Source organism: Megalobrama amblycephala, linkage group LG17 (assembly GCF_018812025.1).
Source record: "Megalobrama amblycephala isolate DHTTF-2021 linkage group LG17, ASM1881202v1, whole genome shotgun sequence".
NCBI lineage: Eukaryota > Metazoa > Chordata > Actinopteri > Cypriniformes > Xenocyprididae > Megalobrama > Megalobrama amblycephala.
In genome coordinates, this window is record NC_063060.1 from 17,358,121 (window position 1) to 17,373,262 (window position 15,142).

Below are 15,142 nucleotides of genomic sequence, written 5' to 3' on the forward strand. Positions count from 1 at the left end.
TTTGTAATTTGGGCAGGAGCATTGTCTCGTTAAAAATATTCCTTCCTTTAGATAACAACTTTTTATTTGTGGAAAGCAAGCCATTCTGCAATTATCTCCTGTACTCCAAAGCATTAAATGACTTTTCACAGTGAAGTAGCTCACCATAGCAGTGGGTAAAAATGCTCTCCACACAATGACAGCTCTTCCTCCATGCTTTACTGTGGTAGAAATGGATTTATTATTATATTTCTCAGCATGTTTTCAAAGACACCACTCTGGAGCATCACCATGCAACTCGTGCTTCATTGTGATTCACTCCACACACAACTTCCCATACTCTGCCAAAAACTTAATTCTGATGCTTTTCTGAGACTGCAATGGCTTTTTAAGTAGTGTGTTTGCTTACATTTTGCTTTTTTGCCTAGGATTGTAAATAGTCAACAATGAACTGAATTTCTGTTATAAAGAAGTAAATAAACAGCTTTAAGGGAGTAGAATTACAATCCACTTCACCTGAACATGATAAATAATGGATACAATCACACAGGTAATACTAGATCTCTGGTGCTTGTACAGAGTACAGAGACTGTTGGAAGTGCCTGAGCCCTGTTTATCTTCAATGCTGCATCAATGAAGAGTTAAATTATAGGGCATTTATCTTCGTCTTGTGAGGGGGACCTGAATGATCATATTCAAGGAAAAGGGATCCACTGAACATCAAACAGCGTGTTTGTGTAAAATCATCAAAAAATTTCCCTTAGCTTTCCAAAACTCGCCTGGCACCACAAGGTTTATACTTTGTCTTTTGCTGAATGATAAATTTGCTATGACCCACAAAAAAGCGATATAGCCTACAGTAAGACGAGCAAGGTTACATACCAGAGTCAGTAATGGAGAACACCATCCCTCTCATTACAATAATGGGACCATGAGGAAGAGGAATGATCGAGTGCTGTGAAAATAACTTAAAGAAACACTACGATGGATTACAGACAAAAAAGAAAACTGTCTTTTCTCACTATTGGATTAATATTTCTTTTGAGTGGCATAGAATATGGTAAGTAGTAGAATTCTTTTCTCTCCTTTCTAATTAAAAAAGAAATCCATGCAGAAAATCACTTGTTTGAATCAATAGTGCTTAATATTCTCAAGAAAGCATTAAACTGTATTAATGTGTAAATGGTGAATGTATTGATTGTATTTTGCACATCAGCTGCTTACTCTCTCTCTCTCTCTCTCTCTCTCTCAGCTGTCATTCTGCCAACTATATGGCGATATCTGCAGTTATTAGAGGCACCACCTTATTTTCTTGGCTTGGGTCTATCTGCGTTCAGCTTCAGTGGGCTGGTGTCAGGTCCAATGTTTGGTCACTGGTCAGACAAGACCAGAACTACAAAGACCATCATTCTCTTCTCCAATGTGTTTGAAATTGTGGGTCAGTACATTAGAATGGAGATGGAGAATGGAAATGGTTCTAAAATCTATCAAATAACCCTTGATCTTATGCAGTTATAATCTCCTGATAATGCTGTTTGACTTGCTAATAGCAACACATCTGTCTTTTAGGAAACTTCATGTATTTCATGGGATATTCAAAATGGCTTCTGCTGTCCAGCCGTCTTGTTGCAGGTGAGGATATTTTGAAGTTGCACTGTTCTATCAGTCACAATGAGCTCTGCTTGTGAGATTCCTGTGGTGTGAACCATCAACATTAATGAGATTTAAGACATCCAACAGATACTAACAGAGAGACTGTTCTTTTTGATTGATGACTCTCATTAGATTGTAATTTCTTTCTGCAATGCAGTATTAAAACATTCTGACCAGACACAAAGACTTGTTTATAACATGTTTATTGATTAAATTAATTAATCAATTAAAATTATACGTCTAAAGTAAGTGAACTAAATACAGTGTATAGACTGTAGAACAGTTATATATAATACAATAGTGGATTTAACATAAAAATTGGTAACACTTTAGTATCCAATTCTCATTATTAACTAGTTGGTTATTAGCATGAATATTAATGTTATATTGGCTGTTTATTAGTACTTAAAAAGCACACATTAACACCTTATTGTGCAAGACCTTATTCTACATCCTTAATCCTACCCAATACTTAAACTTAACAACTACTTTACTAAGTATTAATAAGCAGTAATTAGGAGTTTATTAAGGCAAAAGTTGTAGTTAACAATTAGTTAATAGTGAGAATTGGGCCCTAAACTAAAGTGTGACCAGAATGGTTTATGTAGTTTTATATTATTCATTTGAGAGAATTGAAAGAGCCATTTCATGTCTATCCTTGTATCATTTATTAACTCGTCGAGGACTTAGAAAGTAATATGTAATTAAATACTTTATGGAGAGAATAATTTGTACAGTAATCTAATTACACTATTGAATATGTAATTAGTAACTAGTAATTAATTACTTTTTTACACTGTAAAAAAAGTTGGGCTAACTCATAAAATTTGAGGTAAATCAATTTTTTTGAGTTATGATGTTCCCAATGTTAAGTAAGCAGAACTATCAAGTTTTGAGTTTGTAGTACTCATGCATGTTAGCTAACTCATACATTTTGATTGCAATTAACATAAAATATTTAGTTAAAGGTGCTCTAAGTGATGTCACGCGTTTTTAGGCCAAAACATTTTTTGTCACATACAGCAAACATCTCCTCACTATCCGCTAGCTGCCTGTCCCCTGAACACACTGTAAAAAAACACGGTCTCTGTAGTCGCCACAAGCTTCGAAAACGGCAATAAAAACAAACTGGTGCAGCCTGGACCACTTAACATAATAAACATGCTCCAGCCAATAACCGACAAGAATGATTTTAAATGCGCGTTCATGACTGTTTCAGGAAGCACGAAGGGGAGGGGGAGGAGGAGGAGGAGGAGGAGGGAGGGTCTATCTAGCCTCTGTTTTGTTTTAAAAACACTTCGAATGTCAACAGAAAGTTACTCCGCTCAGGATCGCTTAGAGCGCCTTTAATTATTTTTTTTATTTTGAGTTCTTGCAAATCAAATGAGTTATTTACTCCACTGTAAACCCTAAGAAAATACTTGCTAAGAAAAAAATGCCAACTTGCTAATTTGCTAACATGTTAACAATAGCATGCTATAGCACTTACTGAATGAGTACAGCAACTTAAAACATGTAACTTACCTGCTCTCAAACCAAGCCGCATGCGCCACTTGTCACCATGATGGTAACTCTCCAAAAACCCACATTAACAGACACTCTTCTAAATTAGCATAACACACATTAATCACTACTAAATCTCCCTTACCATTATCTTGCACAAAAAAAAAACATTATATAACACTTAATTTTAGCATTTACCATCCCTTTCGAGTGCCATGGGCAAATCATGCTGCAAAATAGAAATCCCAGTCCAGTTTCAGTTAAACTTAAATTAGTCTAAATTAAAAGAAGTGAGTTCATTCATACAACTCAAAACAATAAAACAGTTCAGTTTACTTGAAATATGTCAGTGCTGTGAACTCAAAAGAAAAAGAAAGTTCTAAATACTCATAGCAGTTAATTTAACTGAACTAATTTGTTCAATTTAAGTCTAGTTATAGCACACAGTAAGTTTAGTTATAGCACAACAGTATTTACAGTATTTTTTTCCCACAATGAAATTCTGGAATACACTGCAGAAAAATAGCCAAAAACTGAAAATGATTCTGAAAAAATTGCAAAGATAATCAAACTGCTTTAAGGGCAAATGTTTCTCAGTGCCAAATTGAAGCTTGTTCGACATCAAAATACCTTGAGAGCGATTCAAAAGCATACAGAGTTATGTCCATAAATGAATCCTACTACTGCAATTACACTGTATCCTTCCATCAGGAATTGGGGCAGGAGCTGGTTCCTCAATTTTTGGGTTCCTCACACGCACTACCTTGCCTGATGAGAGAGCTAGAGTATTTGCTGCTGTCATGGCATGTCGTCAGGCTGGACTTCTGATTGGTGAGTCAGTGTTCCACCATGCAATAAGTGGCAATAATATACATACATATATTTAATTTAGACAGCCTTTTTCTTTCAGGTCCTGCATTCAATATCTTTCTAAGGTTGTGTGATTTCAAATTGGGACCATTGATAGTAAATAAGTACACCTCACCTGGGGTAAGTCTGTTTTGGCTCATTTCTCATAAATTTACTTGCATTCTACACACACACACACACACACACACACACACACACACACACACACACACACACACACACACACACACACACACACACACAAACACACTTGTATATATGGTTTACGGGGACTCTCCATAGACGTAATGGTTTTTATACTATACAAACTGTATATTTTATCCCCCTACACTACCCCTACCCCTAAACCCATCACAGGCAACTGTCTGCATTTTTTTGAATTTCGAAAAAACAAAGTTTAGTATGTTTTTTAAGCCATCTGGATTACGAGGATACAGGAAGTGTCCTCGTAAAACCATGTTTACGTTGTAATACCCATGTTATTATACACATTTGTGTCCTCATAAACCAATCAACACAATCAATCAATCAATCAATCAATGATGAATACAGGCTTGTGAATGTGAATGTGAATGCACATTTCTGATGTCTCCTTAATGAAACTTGATTCCTTTCATTAGATCATTAGAGGATCCAAGACCTGAAATGGTTGCATCAGATCAAGTGAGGGAGACATCCAAAGTGTGAAGCAATGGTTTTCAATCCTGGTCCTGGGGACCCACCGCTCTGCACATTTTGTATATCTCTATTATCTAACACACTAATTTCAGTTCATGAAGCTTTTTTCTAAGCTGATGATCTGAATCAGATGTGTTAAATATGGGAAACATTCCAAATATGCAGAATTGTGGGTCCTCAGGACCAGAATTGAAAACCACTGTTGTAAAGGGACACACATCCTGTCAGTGAATCTCACAAAATAAGAGCATGTCTGGCTGATATTTCACTCCAAAAATCAAAGGGGAAAAAAAGCATGATTTAAGGATAATTATTTTTTTCTTTGTGACATTATATTCATGGCAACTTTCCTCCTACATTTGTAATACTGCGATGCTAAAAATCTCATCCTCATTTATGCCATGTGTGGTAACACTTCACAATAAGATCCCAATATTAGCTAATGCATTAACTCACAATAATTACTGTTAATTCATAATAACTAACGTTAACAAATGCAACCTTATTATTGTAATGGTTTTGTCCAGATAAAGATAATGAGGAGTCCAAAAAGATCCAATAAACAAAAGACTCAAATAAATAAACAAACTCAAGTAATCCACATGAAGATAAGCACAAATACAGTGTATAACACACGGCAATACCTGACAATGAACTGAGATCAAACACAGCGATAATGAACTAAATTAAAGGATTAGTTCAACCAAAAATGAAAATTCTGTCATTTATTACTTACCCTCATGTCGTTCCACACCCGTAAGACCTTCGTTAATTTTTGAACACAAATTAAGATATTTTAGTTGAAATCTGATGGCTCCGTGAGGCCTGCATAGCCAGCAATGACATTTCCTTTCTCAAGATCCATAAAGGTACTAAAAACATATTTAAATCAGTTCATGTGAGTACAGTGGTTCAATATTAATATTATAAAGTGATGAGAATATTTTTGGTGCGCTAAAAAAAAACAAAATAACGACTTATTTAGTGATGGCCGATTTCAAAACACTGCTTCAGGAAGCTTTGGAGCATTATGAATCAGCGTATCGAATCATGATTCGGATCGTGTGTCAAACAGTCAAACTGCTGAAATCACGTGACTTTAGCGCTCCGAACAGCTGATTCGACACACTGATTCATTTATGCTCCGATGCTTCCTGAAGTTGTATTTTTATTAACTAATGTTAACAAAGGTTAACAAATACTGTAACTAACGTATGCTCATTGTTAGTTATTGTGAGTTAATGCATCAGCTAATGTTAACCAATGAGACCTTCTTGTATTACACTACCAACAATAAATACATTTTTATTTGCCATTTTGTCACCTTGGATTAATAAGGTATATCTGACATTTTTGTCAAATTGAATAAGTCACATATTCTTATTCTGTGACAACTTATTTATATTATGTGATGTTTTCTTTTCTGTTGTGTACATTTTGGGACTTTTTATTTAGAAAACAAAAAGGGTCTACAAAATCTAATGGAATGCAAAAACTTTGAAGCTCAATATCTCAAAACTGCTCAGAATGCAGAGAGAACCTTATAATTCCAATGTGGTGATTTTTTATGTTATTTTATTTAAGTTTAATGCTTTAATTCAAGCTTCCTGGCCTTGTGCTCTTTTGACTCAGCTCTTCATGTGTGGGATGTGGCTGCTTATGCAATTTGCAGTGATGATCCTTTACTGGGACATCCCACCACTGGACTCCTTCCCTGAGCACCACATGCCACTCAGAGAGGTCAGAGGTGAAGAAGATGAGCCCCTCATGAGTTTGGAAGATGAAGACAGGGCCACAGCAGTGGACTCAAATGGCCCGATCAATCCAGAACAGACTGAGACCCAGCTCTCACCCGAAATCCCACCTTCTCCTCCTGATTCTCCACTTCCAGATACCTCTGACCCCTTTGAAAACTTCAGTGCCAGTCAAGGTAAAGCCCAGGGTTTAGAAAGTGCTTTTATTTTATTTTTGGCAGAGCAGTTTGAGTTGGTGTGGCATTGATTTGTTCTTCATTGCATCTGAGGTGCTAATCTGAGAGTAGTGGTCTGAAAACACCTTATTGATCACATCATTCTGTCTTTGCTCTATGATTGCAGTGTGTGTGTGTGTGTGGGGTACATATCTCCATTATATTCATTTATGTCTTGAAAGCCTGAGATCTCTCTCTCTCTCTCTCTCTCTCTGTAGAGTTTCTGAGGGAGGAGGTAGTGGTTCTCCTCACTGCTCAGTTCATCACTCTCTTCAATCAGACAGCACTCGAGGTAAAAGTCATCATGCACCTACTTTTTTTCAGGGTGGCACCAGTGGCAGTCTTGGTACACTTGTTACCAGATGACCAAAGGGGATAAACACTCCTTAGCAACTTAATGCTGGAATACACTACACATCTGAACAGATTTTTAAAACACTAGGCTTCATATACGCTACTTGCCGACTTTGTAAATGGTTACAGAATAAAAACTGGGCATCACACACAACTGAGGATAACACACTACCAGACTTTCAAGTCTGGTAGAAAAGTATTAATTGGCTTTAAAATAATCAAACATGTTTAATATTCTCAAAATAGTGGACAGATTCATCTTAGATAAAATCTTAGATAAAAAAAAGTCTGTGCCCATCATACACTAAGATTTTCCTTGAAATCTGTAAACTGGCACTAACTTTCGAGAACTAGCATTGTCTCATCCAGACTGTAAATTGGGCCAAATATCTGGTTAAAAGTCATGTATTGTATTCCAGGCTTCAGTAATTATGTTGGCTTATCAAAGCCAACCTATACTGATCTACTATTTAGGCAGCTTCTTTTTCTTTTGAAACCAACATTTCTAAAATTAATGCAGCATAGAGCTTTCAAACTATTAAAACATGCTAACCTGTCAACATGTTAAAACATGATAGCAGCATACTAAAATATGCTAGAAATGCTAGAAATGTTAAAACATTATAGCACCTGATAACTCCAAAATATGATGATCCCTTTCTAGAAACCCGTTTCTTAAAGGTGCAGTGTGTAATTTTTAGTGGCATCTAGCGGTGAGGTTGCGAACTGCAACCAACAGCACTCACCCCTCCCTTTCGGAGAAGCTACGGTGGCCGTCTGGCCGACACAAGACAAAGATGTTGTCTGAGACAGTAGAAAGTAGCCAGTCAAGCAATGAGGTTTTATCTTACTTTTAACAAAGAACAGTCTCTGCTTCAAATAAACCAGACGACTACTACTACTAATTTGTGCATATTCAATGTAGTGACGATGCAAGCAGCCTCTAAAAACATGAGCATTTCAAATGACTAAACGCGCTCTGTAGAGCAGTTTGTCCATTTAGGGCTGCTGTAGAAACATTCCAGCGCATAATGGCGACTTTACATGTAAGGGGACCCGCGGTGTATGAGATGAAATGGCTCGTTAAAAGGTAATAAAACATAACGGTTCATTATGTAAGGTCTTTATACACCACTGAAAACATAGTTATGTATATTATATTGCATTTTTGTCAATAGATCCTCCCAAATTTTACACATTGCACCTTTAAAATCCACAGGAAGCTATATTCATATATAAAGACAAATGTATAATGTGTGAGGCTGTGAGACAAAGCAGTAATCATTATGTTTTTTTTTTTATCTTTTCCAAACTCAAATAAGAGGCTTTTATGTACTGTACTAAAGCTGAATCAAATTATTAACATATTAGCCTATGAAAAAAATATCAAAGGATTCAGGTGCAATACATGTTAAGCAAAATGTTGATTACCCCCCCCCCCCCCCCCCCCCCCACACACACACACACAAACAAAAAACGATTTGACATTCTGTTTAAAAAGAAAAAACAATGAGGCTCTCACTGTGTAAGTTTCATAATAACTGTAGTTTCATAATAACACACACTATATCATAAAAAGTATTATTATTTTTTGTTATTTTGGAAGTTGAATGGGCACAATACTTCTGAAAGCCAGTCACCAGACCCCCCCACACTGTCCTAAATTCATCTGAGCCACTAAATAATGTCTGTCCAATTATGATTGATTAAGGCTCACAGTAGTAGGACCAACTGAATCTAATTTAATGCAAGCTAATCTAAGCTTTGATTTAATATAATAAGGTATTTGAAATTGACACACATTTACTATCCTGGTTGCCTGACCTAGATACACGACAAACTGATAATAAAGTTCAGGATGTTCCTTTTCATTAATTCACCCTCAGATATATCATTCTTTCGTTTATTCTTTCACATTGCATCAAATTTCTCTATTAAAAAAGCATGTGCTTGATACAGTATAATCTTAAATTTACTTTGCATTGCCTGAAGAAAATGTGAGTGGTGTTTATATAAGACATATTATTAGTTGTTCTGAGTGGTTTTAAGCGTGTTGTTATGTTGTTGCTAGGGTGTTCTGAGTGATGTCTGTGTACTCCTTTCCTGCTCTCATCTCCAGACCATGGTGACCCCTCTGACGCAGAAGTACTTTGGCTTTGGTGAGCTGGGGAACAGTGTGATGTACAGCCTGTGTGGGGTGGAGGTAATTGCAGGTTTCTTCCTGGTGCGCTGGCTGAGCCGTGTGCTGGAGGACCGGGTGGTGCTGGCGGTGGGGCTGCTCATCTGCAGCGGGGCTTGTGTCTGGTGCCTCATCTTCCTGGCCAATCCACAGGGTGTGTGTATGTGTGTGTGCCTGGCAGACATCCAGAGAAACTGGCATACACCTGGGCATGGACAGACACAATATGCCTGCTCAGTTTGGTGCCAGCTCGATGATATGCATTATTAGTTTGGAACTGTTTTCTATCTATCTATCTATCTATCTATCTATCTATCTATCTATCTATCTATCTATCTATCTATCTATCTATCTATCTATCTATCTATCTATCTATCTATCTATCTATCTATCTATCTATCTATCTATCTATCTATCTATCTATCTATCTATCTATCTATCTATCTGACTGTCTGTCAGTCTGTCTATTTCTGTCTTTTGCTGTTGGTCTATCTATCTATCTATCTATCTATCTATCTATCTATCTATCTATCTATCTATCTATCTATCTATCTATCTATCTATCTATCTATCTATCTATCTATCTATCTATCTATCTATCTATCTATCTATCTGTCTGTCTGTCTGTCTATTTCAGTCTTCGATATTATCGCTTTCATTCTCAATGGATATGTCTTTTGATCAGGTGGTTTTGTGTTCGAGTTAATTGAGTTTATCATCGGAGTGTTCCTGCAGTTACTGGGACTTCCTTTTGTTGCCGTGTCTCAGGTGTCCCTCTTTTCTAAGGTTACAGCTGAGAAAACACAAGGTGAGAAACAAAGAGAAGTCCATTGTGAATAAGAGACATATGAAAAAAATAGATGAGTAAACATGTAAAAGTTATGTTTGTATAGGTGTCACATTTTGTCACTGTTTAAAAATTGAAAACTATATGTTGATTCTAATGACTGTGTGTCATGTGTGTGTCTGCAGGCTTTAGTCAGGGTGTGCGACGTTCAGTGGGGGGTCTGGCCACCATTCTTGGTCCCCTGTGGGCAGGGGGTCTAATAGGAAATCTATATGTGATGCTGGGTATGATGATGCTTCTGCTGACCCTCATCATGGTGTGTACACAGACTCATTATGACTGATTCTGTAACATTATCAGAGATTTCTCTCAGTATGTCATAACACACATCATTTACCAGCTCAATTAAGTTTACATTTATTGCTTTGTGCAAACAGTGTCTATTACGGATCCAGTCAACTGAAAAAAATCTCTGTTGGGTGGAGATTGTAGGTTCATTTTGGCCTTTTTCTTTCAAAAAGGGTGATGTGGAAATAAGTAAAAATATTAGATTAGAAACATTTCACCAGACAGAGAATGCCTTCAAGTGTTGAGAAACTGTTGTGTGATCTCAAGTTACTTTAATAAATAATAATATATATAATAACACTTTTAAATATACTTTTCCTGATAATTTGCTCACCCCCTTGTCATCCAAGATGTTCATGTCTTTCTTTCGTCAGTCGAAAAGAAATGAAGGTTTTTGAGGAAAACATTCCAGGATTTTTCTCCATATAGTGGATTTCAATGGCTATCAACAGGTTGAAGGTCCAAATTGCAGTTTCAGTGCAGCTTCAAAGGGCTTTAAACGATACCAGATGAGGAATAAGGGTCTTATCTAGCGAAACGAACGGTCATTTTAAAAAAAAATACAACCATTTATGCTTTATAAACACAAAATATCGCCTTGAACGTACTTCCCGTTTTAGCATTCTTCAAAATATTGAAGCTTATGCTAAATGTTCTACGCTGTCCCTATTCTACTTACGGAAAAAAACGAAACTGGTGCCGCGTTCTGCAATTTGGACCTTCAACCTGTTGGTAGCCGTTGAAATCCACTATTTGGAGAAAAATCCTGGAACGTTTTCATCAAAAACCTTAATTTCTTTTCGACTGATGAAAGAAAGACATGAACATCTTGGATGACATGGGGTTGAGTAAATTATCAGCAAAATAAAAGAAAAATAAAATCCATATATTTTCTGTTCATACATTATGAAAATAAAAAAAATAAGATGAATGATGTGAAAAATGTCTGTTATAACACATAAAATCAGATATTCAATATAAAGCCATTGTTTATTTATATGTTAATGAGGGACAAGCTCCCATTTTGTATGACCTTTAACACTGAGACTAACAGTGACTTATCCTGGTCAGATCATGATGGTGTTGTCCTATGAGAAGCTAGTGGAGCCGCCCAGGGTGGAGCATGCACAGGACTCAGAGAATGGAGGATAGAGTCCATCCTTCACTTTTGCAGGATACAGGTGAGACGTTGGACTTACATTGTTCATTGGCAGAGTGTGTAATTTTTGTGTCAGCAGCATGATTAAATGAAATTGAAAAAGTAATTGGTTGAAATAGAACAGATAGTTCCGCACCAAATTCTCGCCATTGGCTGAGCCCAAAGGGTCGAGGTTTGCATGGTCCCATTAGCCCTTGCTGGGTATTTGTTGTAACTACACCATCTCTTGCCACAGTTATTTTAAAAATAGACTTATATTTTTATATATTTCTCCTGCCTTTCACATCATAGCTCAGGATAGCCATTGATGAGCTGTTCCCTTAAAGTTCCCATTAAGTTTTGAAAATTTTATTTTGGAAATAATGTTCAAGACATCCAGATTTTAATTTTTTCAAAAAAATAAAAAAAAAATAAATAAATTTTTTTTTGCTTATATGAACATTAAAGGGACATTCTATGTTATATTTTTGCAAACATTATGGGAACATTACTTTTGTATGAAACAACACTCTAAAAAATGCTGGGTTAAAAACAACCCAAGTTGGGTTGAAAATGGACAAACCCAGCAATTGGGTTGTTTTAACCCAGCGGTAGGGTTAAATGTTTGCCCAACCTGCTGGGTAGTTTTATTTAACTCAACTATTGTTTAAAAATTACTGTATTGCTTAATTAAAATTAACCCAAAGTATGTTGGAAATGAACATTTATGAATGTTCAATGAATAATTATTAAACAATAAACATTTATTAAATTGCTTATTAATAAATTTATATTAATAAACTATTAAACTATTAAATTCATATTAATAAAATATTAAAGCTTATTAATAAACATTCACCTTTTGTCTATTATTGTTGCCTCTAATTGCATCTGGTTTTTAATTTCCCAACTATTTTGGGTTTATTTTAAGCTAGCCATATAGCAATTTTAAACAATAGTTGGTTTAAATAAAACTACCCAGTAGGTTGGGCAAACATTTAACCCAACCGCTGGGTTAAAACAACCCAATCGCTGGGTTTGTCCATTTTCAACCCAACTTGGGTTGTTTTTAACCCAGCATTTTTTAGAGTGAAGTAACATTAGACGAATTAAAACATTTAAGAAAAAAAGTTCCATAAACAATGTATAGCATGTTAGCAATGTTAGCATGCTTTTGTGCTAACATTTTGAAAACATTATTAAAGACCATATAACTTTGAATGGACATTCTGTTAATGTTAGGCTACTAGAAGAATGTTTGCTAATAATTTTGAGAGAACCTTTTCAGAACATTAGCCAAAGTTCTGAGAATGTTCCCTGTCAGCTGGGATATACTGGCCTGAGTGCAAAGATGGCAGATTTTAAATCACATATTTCTGTGGGGTCTTATGCAAGCTAATAATCTACTACTGAGATTGTATGGTAATGCTACTGCTAATGCTAACAGATAGCTTCCTCTTAATATTAAAGAGCTTCTCACTTGAGCCATGTTCAAACATTCTGACGGCTAAATGTATGCTGAAGTGTACTTTTTCACAAGGGAAAAGTATTTAAACATGGGAAATAAATGGACATTTCACATTTCGTGACATTGTACAAATATTGACATTACATTTTATTTTAAAAGAGAGAAAAATCATTGTGTTCATTTGCTTTGTCACTGTGTACATCTGGATGACATATTGTCGTTTGAACACAGATTGAAATTCCACTCATAACTTTTATTTTATCTGCGCTGAGTTAAACTGACACAGACTCCGGCCATGCAGCTTTAAACTGCAATATAGAAACAGCTCAGAACTGAAAACAGAACAAAACATAGAACTGAAAGTAAAAAAGCGGGCCACTGAATAACAAATGCTATAATCTGCTAGCGACAGTCAACATTATAACACAAAATTACACTCTCTGCGGTATGACAAAAGCTGTCATTGGTAAATGAATCTGTGTGATTTTCATATTTCAGCACAGAGCAAGAGCCCCTCTCTCTGTGGTCTGTCTGCCAAAGTTTAGCGCTCGTGTGGGGCTGTACAGAGCAGATGCTGAAACAGTGGGAGATAAGAGGCCCTGCCAGGGCTAGCAGACCGCGAACAGCGAGAAGGGCACACACACAGACACACACACACACTACTTTTGGTATATATATCATAAAAATCCTAGCATACATATCCTAAACATATACTTAATTCTGACAAATTTTGGTTTTATAATTTAGTCCTTATCAATTTTGATTTCATTTTGCATAGTGTATTGCTGAATGACTCTTTTAATGTACATGTTTTATATGATTTGAGGATCCCCTGATTTGCTGAGGAGTATGAATATTTGAAATGAATGGACACATGATGGCGCTATTGTGCCTTAAAGAGATTGACACTGAACAAAACTGCACGACTCTCTATGCATGAGAATGCGTGTGAGAGATTGTGTGTGTGTGTGTGTGTGTGTGTGTGTGTGTGTGTGTGTGTGTGTGTGTGTGTGTGTGAGAGAGAGATAGGATGATAAAGGGAAAGCTACTGAGTTTCTCAAAAACAAATGATTCATGCAGCTGTTCTGCACAAGTTCATTGGTCATTTCTTTGGATATTTACTCATCTTAAGAGAAAAATTTAATATTTATGTGTCTTCTGGTACATACGATGTGCTTTTTGTAAATTGTTTTGAAATATTATTACTGTAAACTCATTAAAATCTGTGTTCATCAAATATAGAAGTTTTAAATTAATGACTCAAAGACCAGCATTATTGTGCCATTCTATCATTCAATAGTCTTGCTTTTGCTGGTGTGTCCTTATATATAAATCCCTTTTTTTCTATACATAATATAAATATATATTATCACTGATATTTTATTTATGTTCTGTAAATATTTCATTAACATTTTGGATTGTGGCTATGACAGACCTTTTTTTCAGAGTTCAGTAATGTATTTCATCTTTAATTTAGCAAGGTGAACCTGCTGTATCGAACTTTTTTCTCCCTTATGGTCATTATTTAATGTATAGCAATCAATGTACTTTGTGTTGTAATACAGTGGCATTAATTTAGTAAACAAGTCAATGCTGATGGTTACACTGTAAAAAAAATCCCGTTGTTTCTACGGAAAAATACCGGCAGCTGTGGTTACCAGAACAATACTGTAAAAATGACATCAAACCGTAAACATACTTACGGAGTTACATGTGAATTTTACATTTTAAATCTGTTAAATTTACGGTAAAATAACGTATTTCATTAACTGATATAATGTTAATTTACCAACCTAATGAAGTACTAATATCTGTTTTGTACCTTTATAATACACTGACAGTCACCAAACACAGTGGTGATGAAAGTCACATGATGAATCAAAGTTCATTACAAGCAGCTTTTCCACAAGCTGAGAAGCACAATACTAATATATAGAAGGTGCACACAGTGTCATTCACACACACACTAAACACCATCATGGTAACATGCATGAAATTTTAAAAATGCAATAAACATTAATTTAACAACATTAGATGTAACATAAAACCCTAATGTACATAACTGATTAGAAAAAAATGAGAAAAACTAAGAAGAAACAGAGTTATTTCAACGAAAATATATCAAATGTGAAGTATCACGCAGGGAATTGTGGGAATGTCAATATACGGTTTTTCACTGTAAATTTTACAATGAATTGTTATTTTTCACTTCCAAA

At 35.7% G+C, this 15,142-nt stretch overlaps 1 protein-coding gene across 1 annotated transcript; it reads left to right on the forward strand.

Annotated features, from left to right (window-relative positions):
* Positions 1-673: 673 nt before the first annotated feature.
* mfsd8l2 (major facilitator superfamily domain containing 8-like 2) lies at positions 674-14,519 on the forward strand. Its single transcript, XM_048163939.1, has 12 exons — positions 674-1,039; positions 1,232-1,417; positions 1,549-1,611; positions 3,847-3,966; positions 4,046-4,125; positions 6,316-6,613; positions 6,871-6,944; positions 9,126-9,339; positions 9,871-9,993; positions 10,158-10,288; positions 11,392-11,501; positions 13,425-14,519. Exons 1-11 carry the CDS (start codon positions 964-966, stop codon positions 11,470-11,472), a joined length of 1,446 nt encoding a protein of 481 aa, XP_048019896.1. The 5' UTR covers positions 674-963; the 3' UTR covers positions 11,473-11,501; positions 13,425-14,519.
* Positions 14,520-15,142: the final 623 nt, after the last annotated feature.

Bases quoted from the DNA above. Each gene is read 5' to 3' on its own strand.
- mfsd8l2 (XM_048163939.1), top strand. From the start codon at position 964: ATGGATTACAGACAAAAAAGAAAACTGTCTTTTCTCACTATTGGATTA. The intron at 1,418-1,548 runs GTCAGTACATTA...TCTGTCTTTTAG, and splicing joins CAATGTGTTTGAAATTGTGG to GAAACTTCATGTATTTCATG. The intron at 9,340-9,870 runs GTGTGTGTATGT...TCTTTTGATCAG, and splicing joins CTTCCTGGCCAATCCACAGG to GTGGTTTTGTGTTCGAGTTA.